Source organism: Haliotis asinina, chromosome 1, assembly GCF_037392515.1.
Source record: "Haliotis asinina isolate JCU_RB_2024 chromosome 1, JCU_Hal_asi_v2, whole genome shotgun sequence".
NCBI lineage: Eukaryota > Metazoa > Mollusca > Gastropoda > Lepetellida > Haliotidae > Haliotis > Haliotis asinina.
The window spans coordinates 92,954,681-92,981,409 of NC_090280.1; the positions used below are offsets into that span (position 1 = coordinate 92,954,681).

A 26,729-nucleotide genomic window follows, 5' to 3' on the forward strand; every position below is an offset into this window, starting at 1 on the left:
ATGAACAAATCAACATAGTGAACCAGGTGGTCAGACTTTGTGACATACTTAAGCACATATTGTAGAACCCCAAGAGTGTTGATTGTTCATTATATCAACTCCTGGTTTGTCTGGCCAAGAGGTATATTTGCCAAGTTATTTAAATGTTGTATTTTCCTTCCACAACTCAACAACCTACTGTTATTAACACTGCTGTCCTGCTTCTGATCACGGTTTCATATGTTTCAGGTCAAATGTCGCTGCTTTAGAGAAGGGACTTGAATTGGCTAAACGCCAGCTGAAGGCTGTGGTCACTCAGGTCCAGACATTCCTGGACATGCATCAGGTCATCTCTGCTGGACCCTTCCTCTACGCCCTTATACAGGAGGTGAGTAGACAGTCAGACCGTTCCTCTACACCGTTATACAGGAGGTAGTAGACAGTCAGACCTTTCCTGTACACCCTTATTCAGGAGGTGAGTAGAGTCATAACCTTCCTGTACACCCTTATACTGCAGGTGAGTAGATAGTCAGACGCTTCCTGTACACCCTTATACTGGAGGTGAGGGAACAGTCAGACCCTTCCTCTAGTCCCCTATACAAGAGGTTAGTCATCACTATTGATTATATAACTGATGTGTTCCCCACTCTTGGTAGATTTTTAACATTTTTATTTGCTTAAAACAGTTTTTTACCAAGGAGGCTGACACTGAAGTACATGTTAAATAACTAACTTTGATCTGTATCATCGTGTTTCAGGGAACTGCAGATGTAAAGTTTTTCTCCAAAGTCAACTGCCTGATCCGACTGGCTCGGTTCACACTTGAAGCCCACTGCTCAGTGGTGAGAATACTGTTTTCATAAAGACATAAAATAACTGGTTTGAAGCTTTTTAGTTTAGAATTAGCTTCCGCTTTTTGTGGGTTCATTACATTGTAACTGAGTGAGTGAGCGAGTGAAAATACAAGGGACATTCTAAAAGTCCAACATATATCAGTAAATGTTAGTTACTAATGGCCCAACACCTGATATTACTATTATAACCATTAATTTATCTTGCAAATGTGACTTGTATGTTAATGACTTGTAAGATGAAAGATTTCTGATCTCAGCATTTTAACATTACAAGATATAATTATCAGAAAAGTTACAAAATAGTTTACTGTTTTTCCAAATTCACCTTCCCCTGTTGATTTGTTTAAAATCCCAGACATGTATCTCAAGTGATGTTACTGTTGACAGAGTCGCAGTAAGAAGGCGAGGACACTGCCCCTAGTGCTGGGTGCCCCCCTCAACACAGAGCAGGGGACGACACTGGTGATCGGCATCCCTCCGCTCGAGCTGGATGATGAGAGGAAGAAGTGAGTCTATGTCAATATGTCGATGGTTGATTCGGCAGGAGGCAACTATGAAGTTAGAAATTAACGACTGCCGTTTGAACCTGTTCATTTATCAGTTTGGAGATATATATATGGATTGGCTAATATGGAAGTTGTTAGGGTGTACAGATGGGGTGTTTTCAGTTAGCTCAAAATATTTTGAGGGTGTTTAAGGCTGCTGCTGAACTGTGTTCACCAGTAAGGGTAAAGCTCATGGTTACGTGAACTCAAACAACAGTTTGGTGAACTGTGTTTCATGAGTGTCATGAACATAAATATTTACACAGTTTATAAAAATACTTTGATTGAAATCAATCAATTTGGTGAATTTGTGAATAATTACTCAATTTATTAGACAACTTTGATTAAAAGAAATCAATGAGGCAGTGAAGAAAGACTGATATCTTCAGTTATGACATAATGGCAAACATCAATGTTCATACACAGTTCTCCTCAACATGTAATGGTGATCCGATATTAGTTTATGCTGGTTTTTAATACACACAATTGCAAAAATATTATCTATAAAATAGTGCTAATTGTGTAAATTGTCTGTTGAAAAGGAGTTGTGATGCCCAGTGGAACAACATAGGTGCAAAGTGATGCAACATAACATGTGTCTAATCCAGTTTTGAGCAGGCTGAGACCAAACCCAACAGATAATATGTGTGTGTGTTCATTCTTCACTGTTTATTCCCAACAGCCCACATTCAGTGAAGGCTTCCTAGATGATTTAGTTGCAGTAGTTATAATGGTTTAATGCATATTCATTCCAGCTTCTTTGGAAAGGCCTTTGAGCAAGCAGCAAGCAGCACCAACTCACGGACTCACCATGACTATTTTGACTCACATGGTAGGAAGGTCATATAAGTATCTAGGTGTTTAGGTGAATTCTGTATCTCTTGTATCAATACTGAAAGATTTATAATCACAATACAGAGAGGACAACAGTAAAAAATTTGCCATTCTGGTTTTTAGCCTAGACTTTTCATTTTCAGTATGCATAGTTTTTGTGTCATTTGTCATGAAATTATTTATGTGCATAAAGTTAACCGAGATACTATACTGTCAAATTTTTATTTCAAATAGTGTAAATATATCTGTTACTCATGCTGTAAGGTCTGTAATTGGTTGTTATGTTCAGTGTAAAGATATCTGTTATCTTGTCTTTTATATTGGGCAATCTTTGTTGTGCTGGAACATTACTGGTTTTGTCAACTATTTTTCACATGAATTTACTTCTTGCCCTTCAGAAAAAGCTTCATTTTGGGTTGACATCTCTAACGCCAATGGCGTGATGCAATGCTATAAGGATATTTGGATGAGAATGCATGGTTTTCTACTTTGAATTCTTTCGAATTCACTGTGTGGAGTTATGTCCCTTTGTTGTGCTCGGATTTGGCTGATTAAATTTTTGAAGCCCTAGTAAGCCCTCATTGGTCTGGTCGTACAAAAACTCAGACCACTGTTGAAATTAATTGATGCCCTGTAATCTGTTGGCATAATTTCCTGTTTATGTTTCAGTGATGGAGATGAAGACAGAAGACAGGAGCAAGTTTTTCGATGCCCTCCTCAACCTTCTGCAGACATGAGTCCTGTGGTTGCACTGTTTCTATTTATTTCTTCAACCATTCTATATCACCAGATACCAATTATGTAATTCCTGTTTGCATTGTTACCCTAGCATTATTCACATGATCCTTACTGGAGATTGTTGGAAAGGGCTCCATCCAATCAGACCTGTGAAATCTGGGTTAGAATAGATCTTCAGTAACCCATGCTTGTCGTAAGATGTGTTTAACGGGATCAGGTGCTCAGACAGCCTTACTTGGTTGACACATGTTATCGTATCCTAATTGGGTGGATCAATGTGTATGCTATTGATCACTGGATTGTGTGGTCCAGACTTATTTATAGAATGCTGTCATATAGCTGGAATATTGCTGAGAGAGGCATTAAACAACAATCTGTCTACCTATCCTGGTTTTCACAGTAAGACTGGGTGAATTGAATGAAGATCGTCCAAGCTGTCCTCAAAAGCTACAAAACTGTGTAAATGGAATAATGTTGAAAGTTCCATCACATTTATTTATTGATAAAGACTTCACAACTTCTTTTAACAACTGTTAGAAATATGTGTTTCTCATCATTTATTTGTGGTGACTATGCCCAGTGGTTTGACCATGGTTTGGTGTCTGATGCCGTGATATAGCTGGAACATTGCTAAGAATAACATAAAACCTCACTCACTCACTCAATCAATCAATCAATCAATCAATCAATCAATCAATCAATCAATCAATCAATCAATCAATCAGTCAATCAATCAATCAATCAATCAATCAGTGGTGGTGAGCTAGTCTGGTTCTTAAAGCATTTGCTCACCAAACTTAAGACTTGTGATGGATTTCTGGTGCCCCCCTGATGAAATGTTTCCCCAATATTGTTAAAAAATGTGCTTTAGTAATGACTGTGTAAATATGTTTGTTTTGTCCCCCTTTCTAGTGCTATGCTTTGTCTTGTATCTATTCTATCTGTACACAAAACACATGTTACTCAAAACATCCTTTTCTTGTACATATGTAAATTGTGGATAATATATTTCCTCAGATTAAATAAAAAAATGAAATATTTCTGAGACATCTGTGCATCATCATTTATTGCCATTTGAAAAAAATGATTCGACTTTGCTGCGTCCCGACCAGCCACTTGTCCACTATAAGAATGAGTGTCTGTAAGAATGAGTGTGACTGAATCTACAACTAATTAACACGTGCTAAACTTCCCTATCTGTATTTCTGAGAGAAAAAAAAATGTGTTCCTCCCTCGTCACTTTTTTCTATAAGAAATTTTTTAAGAAAACCCTACTGCTCTCGTCGAAAGAATGTGCCCAAAAAACATTTAATTTCCTTTATGCATTGTCAAAGATCTCCAGTATGAGGTGGACAGCTGAGAATTTATTTGAAGAAAACCTGTTTTTTATTTAATGCGGTGAACAATTTTGCTGCAAAATATAATGGTGGATTTTTGTGTGTTTTTAAGATGATTCTGAAAAGAGTAGTAGTTTGAATCAAATGCACAAAAAAAAAGAAAAAAAAATGTTATGGGTTTTTTTAATCTCTGAATGTTCATCACACTCATCCTAAAAGAAATGGTACTGTACACATGACATTTATTTTCAAAACGGCAAAAGAAATGTCACTGGAGATTGTGTAGATGTCCAGTGGATTGTCATTGATCTCTTGATACCCTAGCCATGGCTGCTGTGTTCAGAAAACAAGTGAACGATTGCCATTCAACCCAGCAGTTCATGTATGAACGCATGCATGATGCACATGCATCTTGATTTCAATGGTGTTTGTGCAAACACTTCCCTTTCCACAAACAAAATCTTTTCTAACCTCAATCTCAAAATATACTTTATTGACTATAGGACCACAATTCCTGTTTTTGCCAAACTGGGTGTATATTTTTAGGTTAAAATACTCTATTGATACTTAAATGTCATTTCCTATGTTAAGATCTTTCTTTTTGCTTTTCAGTATACATTCTTGTATATTGTTGGATAGCAGGTTCAAACTGTTTCCAAAATGGCTATTCAGAATTAATGTTTCAGTTTATGCTTGGTACTTGAGACAAACAACTATCATCATCTTGATGTCTGTCCTTGAAGTGGACATAACTCAAGTATGTGCGTATGTGTATCATTCATAGTGCATAAATAACTGTAGGACCGCTCAGGTCTGTCATATTACTATTGTATGGAAGAACAGGGTTGTCCTGAACGTTTTTGTAATATATTAGAACCCACTGTTGTGAATTGTCATGATCTGAATGAAGTTGTTTGCCTATTCCGAAGAAACATGGAATTGCTGTAGAAAGGAATGGTAAAATGATGAATGTTATTTAAATATTTTTTTTCCATCGTGTGTCAGTGATTGTATACAGTGTATATGTGACATAATAAAACTGTACAGATATTATTTAGGTTTTGATTTGTATATTATTCGATATAGGCAATCTAGTCTACTCGTTTATGAGCCAGGGCAGTGAACACGTTTGTGACAAGCAGGCGGGGCAAGTAATCTGGATGCTACAGGTAGATTGGCGATTAAGCACGTGCAATATATGCTGACCGTGGCGTGAAATCAATACCGCTGTTGTTTAACATTTGTATCGTAGAGCGATTTATTTCAGCAAAACCCTATCACGACACGATTCCCACGAGGAAATCCAATATTTAGACGACAATCTGTTTCCCTGTTTCAAATGGAATGTAATGGAGGGCGTTCCCATATATGCAAATTGGGGCCATTTGTCAAGTCGTGGCTCATCTAATACTTGTCAAGCAGTATGTTTGTGAACAGTGTGATGCTAACCCAATATAATCTACAGTTGATTATCCGTCCTGATTCACAACTGTCCAATGGACAAAATGGCTTCCTACGGCCCTGGGCCTAGATTTTCGAAGCTCTCTTAATGCTAAGATAGTCGTAAGTGCCTCACATCAACATTAACTTACGACTATCTTAGCGCTAAGAGAGCTTCGAAAATCTATTTACAGGTTAGTCGACACTTAAGACAAGAATGGGTTACTGACCTTCAAGGACCCACAAGGAGAAAGGTTGTCCACTTGGTGGTAAGCGGACAAAACGTCTACCAGAGAGAGGAATGTCTCTGGCTCGATTGTCATGGCAGCCACGTAAGTCTGTAGCATTGTACAAGCAGACGTTCACATGCACACAAACACGAACGCACGCACGCACACACACACATCTGCACGTACGACTGTGTAAGTACAGTAGTTTTGAATGCCAAAAGCCAATTTTCAAAGCAAAATGTTGAAAAGTGTTGAACTGAACATAAAATCCCATTTAGTCTGAGCATATTTCACTGACGTTTGTTTTCCGTTCGCGTCATACGAAAAACACGTCAAAATATGGTACGTGTTGGTCACTGTCTGGCGCCAGACCAGCTGACGTCTGGGCTAGTACAAGTAGCCAGACATGCACACGCATGCACGTCGTCATATGAGCGAAATAATCTTAAGTGTGACGTCAAACCCCGTTTCTCCTGACGTTTGCTGGTCGAATATTGCAATAATTCACAGAATCATTAGCGTATTCATTTTATTGCACAGTTTCGTTACAGGTCAGTGAATTTATTCAGAGAAAAATGGTTGACTAATGTCTCAGGGTCAGCTCTACAACAACGTTGTCATTACAACTGTTCACTCGATGCGACTTGCAAGGACACAACTGGTACCACTACTAAAACAATTTATACCTTCGATATTGCTATTTTAAATAGCGTTGTCATGGCAACTATTAATCCGGTGCTGTACTAGGACGCTAGGCCGAACATATGCGGTTCCGCGGGCAGGTACTGGATGACGATTCTGAAACAAACACGTCTTTGTTACCAAATGACCTTCATGGTGTTAATACTGGACGCACCGGGTCGAAAGTTGTGAAGTTTTGGCATCACGAAGTCTTTCCAGGTGTTGTGAAATTTGTCACGTTGAAACACACTTGTTTCTCTATAGTATGGAATACTGTAAGGGACATTCTCGCGATCTCGCCATATCGACCTTTGGAAACTAGCCAAAAAAAAAGCCAAAAAGTTCGAGATCGCGAGAATGTCCCTTACAGTATTCCATAAAACGTAACAATTTGTTTATGTTGATACTGACGTGCAACATCTTCAAGAGATGTCAATGACAGCAAAAAGAGCACATGTGTTTGCTTCAGAACAATATATGTTTGACAATACCATTCAGTCCCGATTGTTCCCATGCTTACAAGACGCGAACATTTATTTTGCCTTCACTCATGTCGAGTTTGTTATGATCTACCGGGTCAGGACAACTGTTAGGGTTCAGAGTGTGGCACAAAACAACAGTTCATCCGAGTGTGGTTGTGTATTGATAGTTTTTTAAATGGTGTCTTGCTATAGTACGGAATACTGTAAGGGACATTCTCGCGATCTCGCACTTTTTGGCATTTTTGGCTAGTTTCCAAAGGTCGATATGGCGAGAATGCGAGATCGCGAGAATGTCCCTTACAGTATTCCGTAAAATTTGGTATCATTTTGTAGAAAATGTCTCCTAAATCTAATTATGTAATAACAATAGCAAGTCACCACGGTATTTGTAAGACAAGTGACACCCCCTTGTGACACCGTCTGTAAAAAGTAAGATGTCAATATATACATGTTAATAATAAAAGTTCTCTTATAAGTAAATTGTTTTGTTGTTTTATTCAGTATGTATTTTTTCATACATGTTTCAGTATTGAAATGAAATAATGCAGGAAAATATAATTTCAGGGCAGTACGTAGTATTTCACACATTAATTAACTTCTAAAATTCAGGAATTTTTAATAAACGTATTAATTCTTCAGTGAAAAAGAGATGTTTATAATAACTCAATAAAATAATATTTTATAAAATGAATTGATCACTCATCACAAGATTAATATTCAAGAATAATAAAAAATGTATGACCAGACGGTATCAACATTATATCCAATAAAAACAGCACCCAAATTAAATTTAGGAAGGGGAGATAACTCTTGCCCAATTTTACCTAAGGATTAATGCTTGTGTGGCCAAAATATCGTAAAGTGTGATTAGAAGCAAGATAAAGGGAAATAGCTGTTTAACAGAAATACTCGTTCATAGTGCCACATCCCGTCGCACACGGTATGCGCACAAACCACGGTATCCAACCTCTTTAATATATAAAACGCAAATGACTTGACTCTAAGGAGTAGCAAGTCTTTGTGTTCAGTGTATGAAATCAGACCCGTCCGACCGCCCGAGACGTGCTAGACTTCTGCGCCGGTCAAAATTCACAGCTAGCCAGATTGATGATTTGGTAAAAAGTTTTGGTGTTCCATACATCTGAGTAAATTCACCATATCTTGGTGTCTGGTTTGGTTAAATCAGTTTTGGTTTGGTAACATTTTGAGGTTCCTTGTACTCTTGCGCAATTCATCACTGGTGTCATAAGGGTTTGGGCTTATTTCATACACTGACTTTAAGTGTGTATTTCCGACTCTGGTGATTTTGAGGGTCTTGTTATGGATTGTTTATACAGGGTTACCTGAGGCCCAGGTTCGATTCCCCACCTGAACCTAGATTTTCGAAGCTCTCTTAGCGCTAAGATAGTCGTAAGTAAATGTTTGGTACTTACGATTATCTCAAAGATAAGATAGCTTCCAAAATCTAGGCCCTGGGATTTAGTGTGTGAAGTTTTCCCTTGCCTTTATAGGTTAGGAATTCCGCTCAAAGCGGTTCGGTTACTATGAGTGAGTGGACACAGAGATTTCTCCTTTCTGATATTCAAACACTTGTTGATAACCTGTCAACTAATATGACATAAGATTATACGTAAAAATAACACGCACACAATTATGTCAGAATATTACACAAGTAGATTGTAGAAGGCATTTATTTTACCCTTTGATTACACCGAAACACTCTATAAACTTCGTGTAAAATATTTTACATATCACCGAATTCATTGAGTTTTCTTTTTTTATTCAAATGTCAGACCGTTACATTTGGCGCTATGACAATGCGATATTTAAGTTGAATCTGGTGTTGCTTCCGAAAATAAACTAAGCCTTAAGTAAGTTTGTTTCTAAGCAATACATGGGCCTATGAGGATGCGAGTCCTCCTTTAACAAAGTGATATTATGGTCAGACAAGATCAAAGATAGTGATGAATAACCACTGACCTTTCAGCCTGAAGCTTGAGGTTGGTCTTCAGGAAGTCCAGTATTGGGGGTGTGTAGGTCGGGTTCCTGTCCTTGTCGAAGGCGTCGATGCAGGTGATCTGGAGGAAGCAGGCAGGGTCGGTGTTATGCAGACGGAACTGCCGCATTCCTGGCAGGACCACCACGTTCAGATACTGGAACACATCAACCACGCATACAACGAATACATGCATATGATGCTGACAAAAATGACAGCCCGAAATCCATATCTACGGATACTGACACATCAAAGGGGCGCAATTCTGCAGATCGACTTCCGGCCTCTGAGACTTATGGGTCTACCGTGACGGCAACATGACGTAAAGCTGTAGCAAGGACACCCCTACAGCATGTTATGGGAGGACACCTTCAGTTTATTGTGGGAGGACACCTACAGTTTATTGCGGAATGACACCTTAAGTTTATTGTGGGAGGAACACATACCGTTTATTGTGGGAGAACACCTGCAGTATACTGAGGGATGACAGCTAGAGTTTAGTTTTGGAGAACACCTACGCATTTCATCGATCTACGGAATTTGGATGACGTGTCAACGAACCATTGAACCTACCACTCGATCCCGTTAGTCGCCTCTTACGTCAAGTGGTGGTTGCTGAAGATCAATTCTAAAACAGATCGCCACGCGTTTAGTCCTACGCAAACCACCACCACCCCTCCCCCCCACCCCCACCCCCACCCCCAAAGGTTGTTGAATTTGTTTTAAGTTTAAGCATGAAATATAACCGTCGAGCTGTTGTTAACAGTATAGTTGGTGTCCAAAGATCAGTAATGGTTCCAAATATTGGATCAAGTCTCTTTAGCCCGCGTAAGGACACCACCAACATTCAACGTCCAGATGAAGTTCCTTGACACATCATTCTTATTACCGAGGGACGGGTAATTCTGAGTTAGTAGGTTAACGGTTAATGTTTCCTCTGGATGAACACTTTTCCTTGTTATAAAATCACATGGAAATATTTGTCCTGGAATTATCTAATTGTGACAGGACGATGTAACCATGGTGACAGTCGCTTATGACCATTAACCCAAATAGGGATGAATGTGATCGATGTTCCTGTGTCTCTATATACACCATTTACAGAGTGCTGACAAAAAGTAGGAATCCTACACCAAGCAGCGTTGTTGTTTACTTAGCTTTCACTCTGCGACATGTATTTGTCACTATTGCACGATGTCCAATTACTCGTTCAATAATGCTCTGACAGAACTATGTGCCGGTCAAATTAGCATTGATCTTCGCTGTTTGCGAGCTTTCGAATGACTATCGTCGATACCAAACATTGATAGGTTGTAAAATATGCCCACATATACAATACAGTAGATGTGGAACTCGATTCGTTCATGCTTTCGTTTCCTCTGTGGAGATAATCAGTGAGTGAGTTTAGTTTTAGCAATATTCAAGCAATACTACGGACGGCGGCGCCAGAAATGAGCTTCATACATTGTGCCCATGTGGGTAATCGAACCACGGTCTTCAGCGTGATGAACGAACACTTTAACCACTAGGCTACTCTACTGTCCAGATGAGATAATGTGTTATGGTGTTGAAGGTGAATCCTTTGAAGATTTACAGCAGGTAATTTCGCAACCGCCCGATCAGACCGTACAGAATATTGGGTAGCCATGGTAAAGCGATCTCTTGACATACCAATAAATCGGGTTCGGTTCCTTGCACGGATATTGTGTCAACCTTTGTGGAATATAACAGAAAGTATGCTACTTGACCTCTCTGAAATTTAGAGGTAGTTCTGGTTTTAAGTAACGACATACGTACTTCCTTACTACAGTTTTGACACAAAGGGCTTCATCGCACGTGCAAAAGTTCAACAAAGCAGTAAATTTCCATTATTTCGTTCGACTTTCAACCATAAACTGCAAAAAGATATGGCTTCCATATTACACATATTGGTTGCAGTCCTGCTATAAAACAGAACACGACCATCGATTCTAGTTCGTGAACCTATGTCGTACCTCCATGGGCCTGTCCAGGACTTTAGCAATCAGCTCTGCGAGTCTGGTCTCCAGTTGTGGGGGGATGTCGGAGTCCTTCAGGTTGGTGTACAACACACACATCGGCATGATGACGTCAGGGAAAAGCAGTTGCCAAAAAACCTGCAACGCAATGTTGTCAAATATAGCTATATATATATAGCGAATGTATAAAGTGTCTCAGTGTTCATGTGTGCTGCCAAACTACATACGGGATATTTTACGAGTGCCCATGTCATACCATGTCTACGACACGAGTGCCTAAATGTTGGCATTTCTCCAGCGAGAGCGAAGGATGTGCCGATATTTAGGCACAAGTGTCGTAAACATAGTTTGATATGGGCGTGATTATAATATTCTATTTATTGCCGAAGTGGCCCAACTGAGGAAAAGAAATCCAAAACTTTCTTTCAAAAAGACTGGCTCCCAGCAGCCGCTGCATGACGTCACGTCACCATGACATAGTGATATTTCATTTGTGCTTCGTAAGAATAATATGAACCCCGATATTTTCGACCTCGTAGGTAAAGAAATGGTATGATATAATGATATGATATTTTAAGAGAAGATTAATAACAATGTGATAGCGATTAGGCAGATGTTCTCCGGGGCATGAGAAACTGTTTTACTGGTAATACTTCGGTGGAACATTGATAAAAGATCGTCAATTTTAAGAATACACGAGCAGGAATAACCAAAAAAACCTTTGTAACACTGAACACGAAATGCAAACAACAAGCAGTCGAACTGAAATAAAGTCGAACATTGTTTCAACCGGCAATTAGCCATATTTCCCGTCTTAGGTTACTTTCACTTTCCATTGTCAGGGCAGAAAAGTCTAGTAAACAACAATCGTCTGTTGTCTCTTTCTCTTGTTTTCTCTTGGATGTGTGGAGGTTTGGGGTGAAAGCAATGTTTGCAATACTTTAATTTGCCAGTTGGCCATCGAGGATTGCTGGCGACTGCAGGCTTTGAAATCTACAAGTTGTGCATAAAATATGCAGGCACATTTTGTCAAACCAATAAGAGCAAAACAGACGACCCTGTACACAGTTTCACACTGTTTCTACAAAATCAGTTAGCAAACCCTATGGCGCCGTGAGATGTTATTATTTGTTAAAAACTGGTTAAAGATAGTCCTTTGCGCAAAGCGCTGAAATGGCATGAAGTGAAACTAAGTTATCGCAACATAATGAATCATGGATCACTCGCGAACTTTAATAAAGGGAAAAAACAGTTGAAAGATTCTCGCTGCAAGGAAGACAAGTAATTTGCTTAAGGCCACAAGGGCCTGAAGTTATCTGAAACTGCCGGACCGACATAATGACAACCTCCGCTGGGCCACCGGGTCGGCGGTTACTAGTATTTTGAACGCTGGGTGAGAGTGGGGTTACACCAAACGAAAAGGCACTCACTCTTTCTCGCACACGCTCACACACGCGCACTCACACAATAGCAAAAACACCCCAAACAAACAGAGACAGACGATTGAAGGATGAATAAGTGAATGAACGGATCAAGGTCAGTGAATCAAGGTCAGTGAATCAGCAAGCATTTATTTAAAACATTCATTGCAGTCTGTGAGAGAACAATCTATATCAAATCTCCATTGACAGCTATCTGAAAATCCCCACCGAAGGTACAACAGAACACAGCTTTAAACAACAGGCACTAAATAAAAAAAAACAGAAAAAAAACAACACAAGCCCGTAATCAGCTACAGCTACCCTCGCCAGCTATGCATATTATCACCGCAGTGGAATACTTGCATCACTACCCACGAAATACTGCCTTGTCATGGCCTCAAGAAGCAACATACAACAGTCAATATTCACAACAGATACAGCTTTCAAAATAATACCCCTTTTCAATTTCCCCTTCTTAAACAGCCCCTGTAGGATTGAACCTCACGATGTACTAACATAAGGTTAAGGTACATTTTGGAAGCTGGTGTAAGGTTAGTGATCTTTAGATCTCCGATTTAATCTCAAGCCAACGAATACATTCCCAAATTCACCATTTTCGTTAGATCTATGGTCATGCCTGTCAATATAACTAAGTACAATTCAATGAATGCATCCTCCCATTCGTCTCCTACCTGTAGTGTTCAGTCCCTGGATCGGTCTGAAAAGGTCGACGACAGACTGGTGAACATGACAACGGTCAGATATTTGATAACGCACGTTGCGCGAGAGCTGCGAGAGCTCACCGTTGATATCTCCTTGTTTATGCATGCGGGTCACCTGTGCTGCATGTCAGTGGGCGTTGTTGTCCTCATTTGCACCCTCATTTCGGTGTTTACAGACATGTTTGTGCAATATCTGTGATAAGTGAGAGAGTGAGTTTAGTTTTAGGCCGCAGTCAGCAATATTACAACAATATGACGGCGATCTGTAAATAATCGAGTCTGGACCAGACAACCCAGTGATCACCAGGCGGAGCATTGGTCTGCGCAGTTGGGAACCGATGGCATGTGTCAACCAGGTCATCGAGCCTGATCAGCCGATCCCGTAAGTCAGCTCTTACGGCAGAGTCACCCTTTGTGGCAAGCATGGGTTGCTGAACACGTTTTCACACCGGATCTTGACGTGTCATGTAATATCTGCAATAAAACAGAAATAAACTAGGATGTACACTCAGACCCAACTGTGCGTGTGTGTTGGTGTAAGTGTGAGTGACTGAATGATTGAATATTGTTTAACGCGGTTTTGTGCGTTATGTTGTTGTTATGTCCCGGCATGTCAGCTTATGTGGGCGGAAAGCCGGAGGTGATTTCTCACGAGGCTACCACTTTGGTGAATCCTTGGAGCACAGACATGATGTCAATAAACAAAGAAATACAGGCAAACTCGATACTTTGTTTCGGAATTACCCAAAGGACGAAACTCTGAACAGCGAATTGCAGCACCTTAAACCTGGCATCCACGGCCACTTAATATTCTGTTACATTCTGTGGGAATATCATATTATAGGCCCAACAAATGAACAACGTTTTTTGTCACAAACACAAACAGTCTAAGTACACTTAGTTTCAGCATTATTCGTTACACTCCTATACTGAGACTAACAAACGTAGGCCGAATCGGGCAACCTCTGACATTGTCCAATCAAAGCACAGCTTACCGAATGGCGAAAGCTGACATTCGCACATATCTTTTGAACTTTTTCTTCGAAAAGGTTGGTACCCGAACGATTCCGAATGCTATTTCCGTTCGATCGCTTACGGGTGATGCACATGGAGCACACCGCAACAGTGAGCAAACTGAAAATACCTGTTTGGCAATATTCAAGGATGTCAGCTTGCACAAATATTACCTAATGGTAATCATGTCAACAGAAACCCCAACGTGTATATACTGCAGGTCAAATACCGTACCGAAATATGAGTCTCATGAACATTTTCAGACATTGATCTATTTTTTGCCCGATCCGAATATTTTCGTGTGAAAGTGAAAACAGACATCAACAACCCTGGTTACACGAAATTCCAATTTCTTGTTTCACAGGAAAATGGTTTATACAAACGAATTTTGATTTTAAACTTTAATAACACCGTACTGCCATATTTTATGACGAGGCGTAGGCAGCATGACCTTTGCTGAGACGTCACAGACTGTCCCTGTTTGATGAGGTTGTAACATGATTCACAATGCATCTGGCTTACTCGTTACACCTACTATGTTCTTTTCACGTTTACTCAGTGTAGCTCTGTAACGCACAATGAGATTAATATAATATCAGTTCCGTACCAGACCGCCAAATGTTTCTAGACTCGTTTTGAGATTTCCACGATTTCCACGACAGACCTCGCTACGGGACGTGTTTGCAAGGATTAGAAGGAACGTAGTGTGTCACAGATTTATTAAATCATACTGATCAATATTAATGTATCCAGTTAAATGAATTAGTCTAAAACAATGAACTGGTTATTGCATTGCGTTGCGCAATAGGACGGAACCCAGTCAACAGCAAACTGGGCAGTTGTGTAGCCAATGTTTTGACTAGTGTGTTTAATATGGATTTTGGTTTGTTGAGAGAACAATGTCAGTGACCAGGGAATTTCGTAAGTCCCACCGAACCTTTAACAACAGCTGTTGTGTGATTGGTCCAATCCATTCGACCGTCTAGCATTTGCTTGGGCGGTCATAGGTCGCTCAAAGATTGCCTGACGCGGCTTTCTACTAGGTTTTTTGTTAGACTCAGTGTAGGACCGTAACAGGCTAAGTTTACTTAGGCTGAAACACAAACTAACATACTCGAGTGCCCCACGCTGGTCTCGAAATCCCACCAGTTCGACTAGTTTACTCACGTGGGCCTAGATTTTCGAAGCTCTCTTAGCGCTAAGATAGTCGTAGCATAATGCTAATGCATGGCACTTACGACTATCTTAGCGCGAAGAGAGTTTCGAAAATCTAGGCCCTGGCTATATATCCCACCAAATCACCAGTGACGGAGGAAATACGGCGTGTATCCCCTATTTATGTATGGTTAGCATTCTTCTGTTGCTTTTCACGCTCAAACACAAATCTATGCTGACATTGAAGTGATCCTTCTCTTCTCATACACAACAGTTATTGAACTGTGATGAACTCAGTTTTGCTGCTGTTAATAAATAGCCATAAATTCACAGCCTATTATAATAGAGAAATAAAAAATAAAACGGACGACTGAAAATATGATAGAAATACGGTATAATAATGTTGACATGATTGAGGTTTCAGAAATCACTAAAACTGTCAATTCTGATAGAACAATTTACTCTCTCCCTCACATTTAACTTTCAGAATCATTAAATCATCGTGATCCCCATATTACTACTTTAACGTTGAACGGACTCTCGTTCCCTATGTATTTGTCTAAGGTTAAGAGAGACCTATGTTTCAGTGGGTATTTACAACATGCATGAAATCAAAGGGTTTGATGCCGAAAAAACATGAAACTCAGATTCGACAGAAACACCCATTAACGCATACCCTACAACATAGTGGCAAAAGCACCAGAATCTGTACTTTACTGAGAAAGTGTAATCTCAAATATAACGTTTCACGACCCAGAATCCACAATCAGATTGACGGTTGTTACATTGATATCAACATCTAACCTCTGATCTTATTATAGTACCGCTTCTGCATTAACGGAAAACATCCTGCAGTAGCTTAACAGAACAAACTGCAGTCGAGGACGTCCCGAGAAGTCAGTCCGGTCGTAATGTAAGTGTGTGCTAATAAATATAATATTTTTTACACAGAATGGGGCACGACGGATCATACAATGTGCCATGGTATTGTCATTGTCTGGTACAACGAGCGAGTTCACACTTCATTTGTATGGATGACAATGCCCGTCCATGGATGATACTGCCCGTCCATGGATGACAATGCCCGTCCATGGATGACAATGTCCGAGAAAGAGGACAGTCAGGTGCATGTGCACAAGTGCCGACAAAGTAACTGATTCAATTACCTGTGCTCTGCCATCGCTATTCTCTCTCACACACCTGGCTGTTCCTTTCTTTGAATTCCTGCCTCGTAACAAATAGTGAACTGTGTCGATATTTTAATAGTAGTATTTTAGACAACTTTATAATCTTTACAAAAAAAAGCCTCACAGACATGGTATACAGACATGGTATGGTGTTTCGATTATGATCAGCGTTTCAGTGAGTATTTTCTGCTTATTAGTTTTCTAGTTGCAATTCATCGGTACGCTTTTGAGCCAAACGGGCTATAGCCTGTGCTAGAATATGAAGATGGCACCCCAAGAGAGCCAAACCCAAGAGAGCCAAATATCTTTTGTCAAGATCACATGGACCCTAGTTGTGCAAACGTACTGCTTGCAAAGTATTAGATGAGCCACGACCTGACAAATGACCCCAATTTGCATATATGGGAACGGCCTTCAGAACCTTCCAAAAAGTTCAATCTCCTTGTGCAGACTGCGTCGTGATGGTGTCTTGCTGAACTAAATCGCTCTACGAGCCACGTGTTAAACAGTAGCGGTATTGATTACTTGCCCCGCCTGCTTGTCACAAACGCGTTCACTGCGCTGGCTCATCTAAAACTTGTCAAACAGAAAGTCCGACGTATTCCCTGTAACGTACCCTCCGTGAACTGGATGCTTCAGTTTATGTAAAGGATATAACACGAGCCGGAGGTTTGGGTTGAAAATGTAAAAATGGGGGCGAGGGGAAAACCGAGGGAGAATATTATATCTGTCAAATAAATCGAAGGAAAAGATGGCAAAATCGGTCAAATAAACCACCAATGATAGACAATTAGATGATCAAGCAAAGACGACACAGTAACCGAAGCGGTAGTAAAATCTATGTAATTACAGAATACTTCTTCTTTTCATGATCTGACAGATACGGCTAGTATCCAGAGGAAAACAGTTGTAGTGTCAATTTGATCTTTGACGACATTATTCAGTTGATTTCAAACACTTGAACACTTGTTGATGTTGGAAGAATTCATTCAGTGCAAATCTACACTCAGGTCCAACTTTGGAGTATTGTATAGGATGTCCTAGGGATATTCTATATGACCCTGAAAGGAGGTTTACCCGCGAAAAAAAATCTCCCAAACGATGCAATGATGACATCTGAGGTTTATATGTACATACCGTTCCTTAAAATGTAGATGCACGTCTTGTGCTCTCCATCCTGGATTATGTGCTATCGACGCCATTTTGAAATAAAACTATAAATGATGGCACACGGTCAACACTGCTATCCCAAATGAAAACAAATGGAATTGTCCTTGATAAAGGGAGATAGCACATGACAAGGGAGATAACGCCTGTAGATGACAATGTTAAATAGACAACGATTTTTATTTTTAAAAGCAGTATTCGACCCCAATATCATGTATGGGTCTTTGCAACGAGCAGTTTTAGATTTTGTCTTATCATCTGAACTGTGCGCGGGCGCGTGTGTGCGTGTGCGTGCGCGCGCGCGCGCCTGGATATGAGTGTTTGATGATGTTTTTCTATGGGGAAACAGGTACAATTTGAATGACCCCTAGACTGTTTTCACAACGTAAGTGCCCATCCTGCCCATAAAATATTTAACGGCCAGTCATGTTTGTGTTAGTCATGTTTGAAGATTCTAATAGTAATGTTTCAGTGTTGAAGGACTGTTACATTCTTTCTGAATACCCTCTCCCCAAATCCCCCAACACACACCCACACACACGCACACGCACACGCACACGCACACCCACACAGACACAAACACACACGTACACACGCACACACCAAAATCTAATGCTTCTGTTTCGACTCATCTGTAGTTAGTGTGTTTTAGTGTGCTGTTTGGGTTCCGGTATATTTTCAGTATCTACAATCCATAGGGCCTGTACGTGTCCACGTAAGTGGAGTAAGTGTCCAGAGCTTTTTCAGGCCGTAAGCTGGTTCCCGGCTTCCTTTGCACGTACCAGCTTGCGATGTACGAGACGAACCCCAGCTTACAGCCGATACGAGACAAGTGTACATTCAAAGAACAATTCTGGTGACAAATTGCGCTACCGCCAAGTATGACTTTATTGGACCGAATCAAGTATACAACCACACTTGGCTGTCACACCTGTAATAGTTGCATGATTTGTTAATGGTTAGATCGGAATTAGTTACTCCGGAAAGGATTATGGGTTCCCTGTCAAATGACATCCACGAGCCTGTTGGAAAAGGTATGAAATGGTGTTTGTCACCGGAAGTACTAAACAGCGAGTCTCCGGAAGTAGTGCCGTGACCTACATACGGCCGTTTTGGAGACCAGTTCATCAATTTCTTTATTGCTCTACAGGCACCACCCATCAATAAATTTAACATGGATTTCCTAAATTACTTTACTTTACTTTACTTTACTTTACTTTACTTTACTTTACTTTACTTTACTTTACTTTACTTTACTTTACTTTACTTTACTTTACTTTACTTTACCCATGCCTGGCGACACAATATCAAATATACCCATTGTTTACAAATATTCTCAATCTACCCTTCTGCCATTTAAGACATCTGTTATGGAACATTTACATTTTCATGAGTGAGTGAGTGAGTGAGTTAGAATTTAACGTCACGTCGGCAATATCTCAGCCATATCGTGACGAGAACACTTGAATGAACACTTAAATGAAATATGTGCATATTGTAAAGATCTGTCAACGAAGGACAGTAAAACAATTGTAATTAAAACTAGTATGGAAAGTTAAAACTAATAGCACTATTTAGACAATACAATATAAAAACAGACTATAGATCGCCAACAACTGAAGGTAAATCACCACACTAGGGACCATGGGGACTTACAGTACCTTTGCTACCTACATGGACCCTAGTTGGATTTACATCATCCCCTCAGCTGCTGGCGATTGTACGAAAGGTTAGCCAAAATTAAAACAACAAGAATACTACAATTAAAAACCTGGTAGATTTAAATTTACTGTGAATGTTTTTGGACTTACGTACCCTCTCAGGAGGACAATAATTTTACAATACTTCAACCTCCCTTGAGGGTACAGCCACTAACAATTCAAGTTACTAATATAAACTACCAATCATTAAAATACATCTATTTACAGCACATACTAATCATAATTCAACCAAGAAATCAATTTCTTTTAAAAAACCAATGATTAAATGAGAATTAACAGTGTTAAAAAGATCCTTGACAGTTTTGACATTGAAATATTTATCCCTTGTGATGGAGAATTCAATGCAGTCAAGCAGGATATGCTTGACCGTGATTCTCTCATCACAAGGGATACAAAACGGAGGATCCTCACCTTTTAACAAGTATACATGAGTATATCGTGTATGGCCAATACGACATTGTCTTAAAATAACCTCTTCAAATCTGGATTGACAACCCAAGTAGGTGTAACCAATATATGGTTTGATTTCATGCAATTTATTTATACCTACTTGGGTGTCCCACTTCTTCTGCATCAGATCACGGATGTAAGTTCTAATGCTAGCTTTGTAATCACTGTAAGGAATAGGCAGTGGTGTCACAGATTTGTTGAGTGCTGCTTTAGCAGCAAGGTCAGCCAATGTGTTACCAGAGATCCCTACATGGCTGGGTAACCAACAGAAGACGATGTCGTATTGGCCAGTTGCAAGATCATTATACAATTCAATAATTTCAATTAAAAGTGGATGTTTACAAGACATATTTTTAATAGCCTGAAGGCACGAAAGAGAGTCGGAATATATTATATACTGTTTACGTTTCGGGTGTCTTTGAATATATTTGAGGGCTGTTAATATGGCATTAGCTTCAGCTGTAAAAATAGAACTATTGTCTGGTAATCTAGAAGATATTGTTCTGGATCCAACGACAGTGGCACAAGCCACTGCGCCACCGTCCTTGGACCCATCTGTAAATAAGGATTTATAATTGCTATATTTATGTTTTAATTGATTATATTCTTGTTTGAATTGTAATTCATTGGTTTCTGATTTCTTAAATGTGGTCAATGTTAGGTCCACTTGGGGCCTGACCAACTGCCAGGGAGGAGAAGAAAGAAGACGGGAGGGAGCTATGTTTTCCAGCTCAATGCCGGCAGCAGAAAGAAAGGTTTTAATTCTATGTCCTAGTGGCGGGACAAGAGAAGACTTTTTGTTGTATAATTCCTCATAAAGGGGATTGAAAACACAATTATATGCAGGGTTAGATTCATTAGAGTATAATTTAGTAGTGTACTGTAAAGCTAACTTTATACGGCGCTGCTCAAGAGATGGTTCATCAGCCTCAACATAGAGACTGTCAACAGGCGAAGCTCCACCATAGACGATGGAGCCATAATCAAGTTTAGAACGCACGAGAGATCGATATAGATGGAGAAGGGTAGCTTGATCCCCTCCCCATTTACAATTTGAAACCACTTTCAATAAGTCAAGTGCTTTCAGGCATTTAGTTTTAAGGGATTTAATATGGGGTAAAAAGGTTAACTGTGAATCAAAGATTAGACCCAAGAACTTAGCTTCCTTAACAACTTTAATTGGCGTGCCATCAAGAGATAGTTCAGGGTCTTTATGTGGTTTATATTTACGACAAAAATGTATGCAGTTAGTTTTCGATTTAGAAAATTTAAAGCCGTTTTCAAGACACCATTTATTAATCTTGTTTAAACACAACTGCAATTGCCGTTCAATGGTATGCATATTTTTACCACGACAAGAAATATTAAAATCATCCACAAATAACGATCCATCAATTGAATCGCTTAAAAGCTTCGATAAACTGTTTATCTTTATACTAAAAAGTGTGACAGACAAAATACTGCCTTGTGGAACACCCTGGTCCTGATTGTAATGGTCAGACAGGGTAGAACCCACACGGACTTGAAATTGTCTGTTATTTAAAAATTTGGCTATGAATTCAGGCAAACGACCTCGCAAACCAAAATCATGTAAATCTCTCAGAATGCCATACTTCCTGGTTGTGTCATATGCCTTCTCAAGATCAAAAAAGATAGACACAGCATGTTGTTTATTGATCAGCGCGTTTTTCACAAATGATTCTAAACGCACTAAGTGATCAATGGTACTTCTGTTTTTACGGAAACCACATTGTATATCTGTGATAAGGTTATTTGTTTCCAAGTACCAAACAAGTCGATTATTTATCATGCGTTCCATGGTCTTGCAAACACAGCTAGTTAATGAAATCGGACGATAACTGGATGGATCCGTATGATCACGTCCAGGTTTAGGTATTGGTACTACTATAGCATCACGCCATGAAGAAGGAATTTCCCGGAAGTCCAAATATCATCAAAAATTGATAAGAGCGTCTCTAAACAGGATTCTGGTAAATGCTTCAAGAGTTGATAGTGTATGTTATCAGCTCCTGTAGCAGTGTCATGAGCTTGATCAAGAGCAGTATGGAGCTCATGAATAGAAAATGTTTCATTATAATCTTCCCCATTATCAGAATTGAAATTAATAATTTTCTTTTCTTGCTGTTTTTGATATTGCTGAAATTTAGGTGTATAATTAGAAGAGGAAGAATGTTTAGCGAGAGTTTCGCCCAGTTTATTAGCAATATCTGATTTATCAGTAAGTAATTGATCTCCATGTTTAAGATGATGGACAGCAGATTTAGTACCTTTACCTTTAATTTTCTGCACCATGTTCCATACCTTGGACATGGGTGTCCGAGAATTTATTTTGGATACATAATTTTGCCAAGATTGGCGTTTACTCTGTTTAAATGTACGCCGTGCTTTAGCATTTAAAATTTTAAATTTATTTAAATTGAGCACCATAGGATGGCGACGGAAATAATGTTCTGCTTTTTTCCTTGCCTTCCTAGCTTGTTTGCATTCATGGTTAAACCATGGTTTCCGGATATGTGGAACTGCAGAGGACTTTGGCATACAGTCATCAGCTATGTAATTCAGTTCATCAGAAAAACATTTGATAGCATCAGGAACATCAATAAAAAGTTCAGGTTTAAGTTTGTCAAGACACAATTTCTCATATAAATGCCAGTTAGCCTTTTTAAAATTCCATCTTGAACATGGAGGAACATCAGATGGAGTTACAGATTTCAAAAAAGTAGGAAAATGGTCACTTCCACAAAAATCATCGTGGACTGACCATTCAAATTCATTTAGTACGTTGGAGTCAGTTATTGACAAATCAAGAGCTGAAGATGTTCCTGTACCAGGATGTAAATACGTGTCTGTACCATCATTGAATATACATAATTCATTACTTACAATAAAATCCTCTAGAATTTTACCTTTTGTGTTTGTGGTTGCACTCCCCCAGAGTGGGTTGTGGCCATTCAAATCACCCACGAGTGCACATGGTTTTGGTAGTTCATCATAGAGAGATTGAAGATCAGCCAAAAGGAGAGTCGATGATGGCGGAATGTACAATGAACACAGAGTAAGTGTAATGTTCAAAGTAAGGCGCACTGCAACTGCTTGGAGATTTGTTTTGAGCATCACAGGGCTGTGGATAACGCCATGTCTTACAAGAATGGAGGATCCACCAGTGGCTTTATCACCTGGGGGAGAATAACAATGATATGTGTTGAACTGACGTAAGTTTATAGAATCTGTTTGCCTCAGATACGTTTCTTGTAAACAGATCGCAGATGGTTGAATATCCTGGTCTAGTAGATGAAGTTCATGAATGTTATTTTTAAGGCCTCTGCAGTTCCACTGTAGAATGGTTGAAGAAACTATTTTTTCGGAAGATTTATTGGGGACCTACCCCTTGCCTTTCTAGAGGGCGACAAGCGATGTGCCCTGTGGGGGATGTTTTCGGACACATCCATGTCCTCCAACGATCCATATTTGTTGAACAGCTGGATTTTATTTGTTGAACCCTTCGAGGCTCTGCCACTCTGACATTTTTGTGAAGATACATTTCTTGATTTCACTGGCTGCTTTGCAATGTCTTTCACATTTGGTTCAGAATCAAATTTAGAATGTGACTGGGATTTAGATGCCTTAGATATAGATGCATCCTGAATACGGGATGGCTCTGGAAGTACTTCCGCAGTCTGAGTGGATATTTCGGGTGACAGAATCTGAGGGGAATCGGTATTTATCCATGTCTAGTGAGTTTGACAGCTTATAGACATTTTGGTTATTTTGGCTGTATCAGATGGTGACCGAGATACGGAAGCATACGTTTCCTTGAGTTCAGATTTTTGGACTTGTTTTGTGGCTTCAGCAAAACTAATGTCTTGTGTAAATACTTCTTTGGAATACCAAACCCCTACCAAAAAGACAAAACGTCCACTTGACATTGATTCTGATAATACTGCACACAGATCCACTAAATCAATTGACAACTGGCCGCGCTTTGCCGTAATTGAGACTCTGGATAAGACACCATTGAAACTGAACCCTTTTGCGGTATCTAAGGGAATACAAGGAATTGCAGGTGAAGTAAAAAACATCAGACGCTTGCGTTCAGGTGCTTTACTTGTTGAATGCAGTAAACGGCAGCAAGCCACGAACCTGATGGCGATTGAATCGTTTGTGAACATTCCCGTGTTGGTCTCAGCACACAGAACCTTGAACACCAGTAAAGGAATAGTGCGAGACCGTGACCACTTGTTTGCTGACATGACAGAATTTGATATCGTGTCAGAAATGAAGGATCAAGGAGTCACTTATGTTAAGCGATTCCAAAGTCGTAGAAATAATGAAACCGTACAAACAAACACATACCTGTTTTCCTTTTCGTGTCCGATTGCTCCAAAATCAATAAAGGCTGGCTACTGTAAAATCAATGTGGATACTTACATTCCCAATCCTTTAAGATGCTTTAGATGCCAAAGATACGGCCATGGTGTCAATACATGTAAATCATCGGTTACATGTGCTCACTGTAGTGAGAAAACTCACACGACGGATGACTGCACCAGCACTTTAAAAAAATGTACCAATTGTGAAGGAAATCACTCATCTTTCTCAAAGGAGTGTCCCATTTGGAAACAGCAAATGGAAATCAACAAAATAAAATTTACACAAGACATTAGTTTTGCTGAAGCCACAAAACAAGTCCAAAAATCTGAACTCAAGGAAACGTATGCTTCCGTATCTCGGTCACCATCTGATACAGCCAAAATAACCAAAATGTCTATAAGCTGTCATACTCACTAGACATGGATAAATACCGATTCCCCTCAGATTCTGTCACCCGAAATATCCACTCAGACTGCGGAAGTACTTCCAGAGCCATCCCGTATTCAGGATGCATCTATATCTAAGGCATCTAAATCCCAGTCACATTCTAAATTTGATTCTGAACCAAATGTGAAAGACATTGCAAAGCAGCCAGTGAAATCAAGAAATGTATCTTCACAAAAATGTCAGAGTGGCAGAGCCTCGAAAGGTTCAACAAATAAAATCCAGCTGTTCAACAAATATGGATCGTTGGAGGACATGGATGTGTCCGAAAACATCCCCCACAGGGCACATCGCTTGTCGCCCTCTAGAAAGGCAAGGGGTAGGTCCCCAATAAATCTTCCGAAAAAATAGTTTCTTCAACCATTCTACAGTGGAACTGCAGAGGCCTTAAAAATAACATTCATGAACTTCATCTACTAGACCAGGATATTCAACCATCTGCGATCTGTTTACAAGAAACGTATCTGAGGCAAACAGATTCTATAAACTTACGTCAGTTCAACACATATCATTGTTATTCTCCCCCAGGTGATAAAGCCACTGGTGGATCCTCCATTCTTGTAAGACATGGCGTTATCCACAGCCCTGTGATGCTCAAAACAAATCTCCAAGCAGTTGCAGTGCGCCTTACTTTGAACATTACACTTACTCTGTGTTCATCGTACATTCCGCCATCATCGACTCTCCTTTTGGCTGATCTTCAATCTCTCTATGATGAACTACCAAAACCATGTGCACTCGTGGGTGATTTGAATGGCCACAACCCACTCTGGGGGAGTGCAACCACAAACACAAAAGGTAAAATTCTAGAGGATTTTATTGTAAGTAATGAATTATGTATATTCAATGATGGTACAGACACGTATTTACATCCTGGTACAGGAACATCTTCAGCTCTTGATTTGTCAATAACTGACTCCAACGTACTAAATGAATTTGAATGGTCAGTCCACGATGATTTTTGTGGAAGTGACCATTTTCCTACTTTTTTGAAATCTGTAACTCCATCTGATGTTCCTCCATGTTCAAGATGGAATTTTAAAAAGGCTAACTGGCATTTATATGAGAAATTGTGTCTTGACAAACTTAAACCTGAACTTTTTATTGATGTTCCTGATGCTATCAAATGTTTTTCTGATGAACTGAATTACATAGCTGATGACTGTATGCCAAAGTCCTCTGCAGTTCCACATATCCGGAAACCATGGTTTAACCATGAATGCAAACAAGCTAGGAAGGCAAGGAAAAAAGCAGAACATTATTTCCGTCGCCATCCTATGGTGCTTAATTTAAATAAATTTAAAATTTTAAATGCTAAAGCACGGCGTACATTTAAACAGAGTAAACGCCAATCTTGGCAAAATTATGTATCCAAAATAAATTCTCGGACACCCATGTCCAAGGTATGGAACATGGTGCAGAAAATTAAAGGTAAAGGTACTAAATCTGCTGTCCATCATCTTAAACATGGAGATCAATTACTTACTGATAAATCAGATATTGCTAATAAACTGGGCGAAACTCTCGCTAAACATTCTTCCTCTTCTAATTATACACCTAAATTTCAGCAATATCAAAAACAGCAAGAAAAGAAAATTATTAATTTCAATTCTGATAATGGGGAAGATTATAATGAAACATTTTCTATTCATGAGCTCCATACTGCTCTTGATCAAGCTCATGACACTGCTACAGGAGCTGATAACATACACTATCAACCCTTGAAGCATTTACCAGAATCCTGTTTAGAGACGCTCTTATCAATTTTTGATGATATTTGGACTTCCGGGAAATTCCTTCTTCATGGCGTGATGCTATAGTAGTACCAATACCTAAACCTGGACGTGATCATACGGATCCATCCAGTTATCGTCCGATTTCATTAACTAGCTGTGTTTGCAAGACCATGGAACGCATGATAAATAATCGACTTGTTTGGTACT

The 26,729-nt window shown here is 39.6% G+C and overlaps 2 protein-coding genes across 2 annotated transcripts in view; one reads left to right on the forward strand and one right to left on the reverse strand.

Annotated features, from left to right (window-relative positions):
* LOC137255463 (cell division control protein 45 homolog) overlaps positions 1–5,338 on the forward strand; it is a 37,057-nt gene extending 31,719 nt beyond the window's left edge. Inside the window, exons 14-18 of the mRNA XM_067792902.1 lie at positions 229–367; positions 738–821; positions 1,221–1,339; positions 2,134–2,210; positions 2,882–5,338. Of these exons, the coding sequence (XP_067649003.1) occupies positions 229–367; positions 738–821; positions 1,221–1,339; positions 2,134–2,210; positions 2,882–2,949 (487 nt within the window). The 3' untranslated portion in view covers positions 2,950–5,338. The remainder of the gene's footprint in view (positions 1–228; positions 368–737; positions 822–1,220; positions 1,340–2,133; positions 2,211–2,881) is intronic.
* A 1,131-nt stretch (positions 5,339–6,469) lies between these two features.
* LOC137284376 (D-dopachrome decarboxylase-like) lies at positions 6,470–13,301 on the reverse strand. The gene is made up of 4 exons (XM_067816160.1): positions 13,227–13,301; positions 11,111–11,251; positions 9,101–9,273; positions 6,470–6,755 (listed from the first exon to the last, which is right to left on the reverse strand). The coding sequence occupies exons 2-4, from the start codon at positions 11,216–11,218 to the stop codon at positions 6,701–6,703; spliced, it is 336 nt and encodes a 111-aa protein (XP_067672261.1). The 5' UTR covers positions 11,219–11,251; positions 13,227–13,301; the 3' UTR covers positions 6,470–6,700.
* Between the last annotated feature and the right edge of the window lie 13,428 nt (positions 13,302–26,729).

Coding starts and splice junctions, on each gene's coding strand:
- LOC137284376 (XM_067816160.1), bottom strand. CDS start 11,218: ATGCCGATGTGTGTGTTGTACACCAACCTGAAGGACTCCGACATCCCC. Junction 9,274..11,110: donor TCCTGGACAGGCCCATGGAG/GTACGACATAGG, acceptor GATGTGTTCCAG/TATCTGAACGTGGTGGTCCT. Junction 6,756..9,100: donor CTCAAGCTTCAGGCTGAAAG/GTCAGTGGTTAT, acceptor TGTTTGTTTCAG/AATCGTCATCCAGTACCTGC.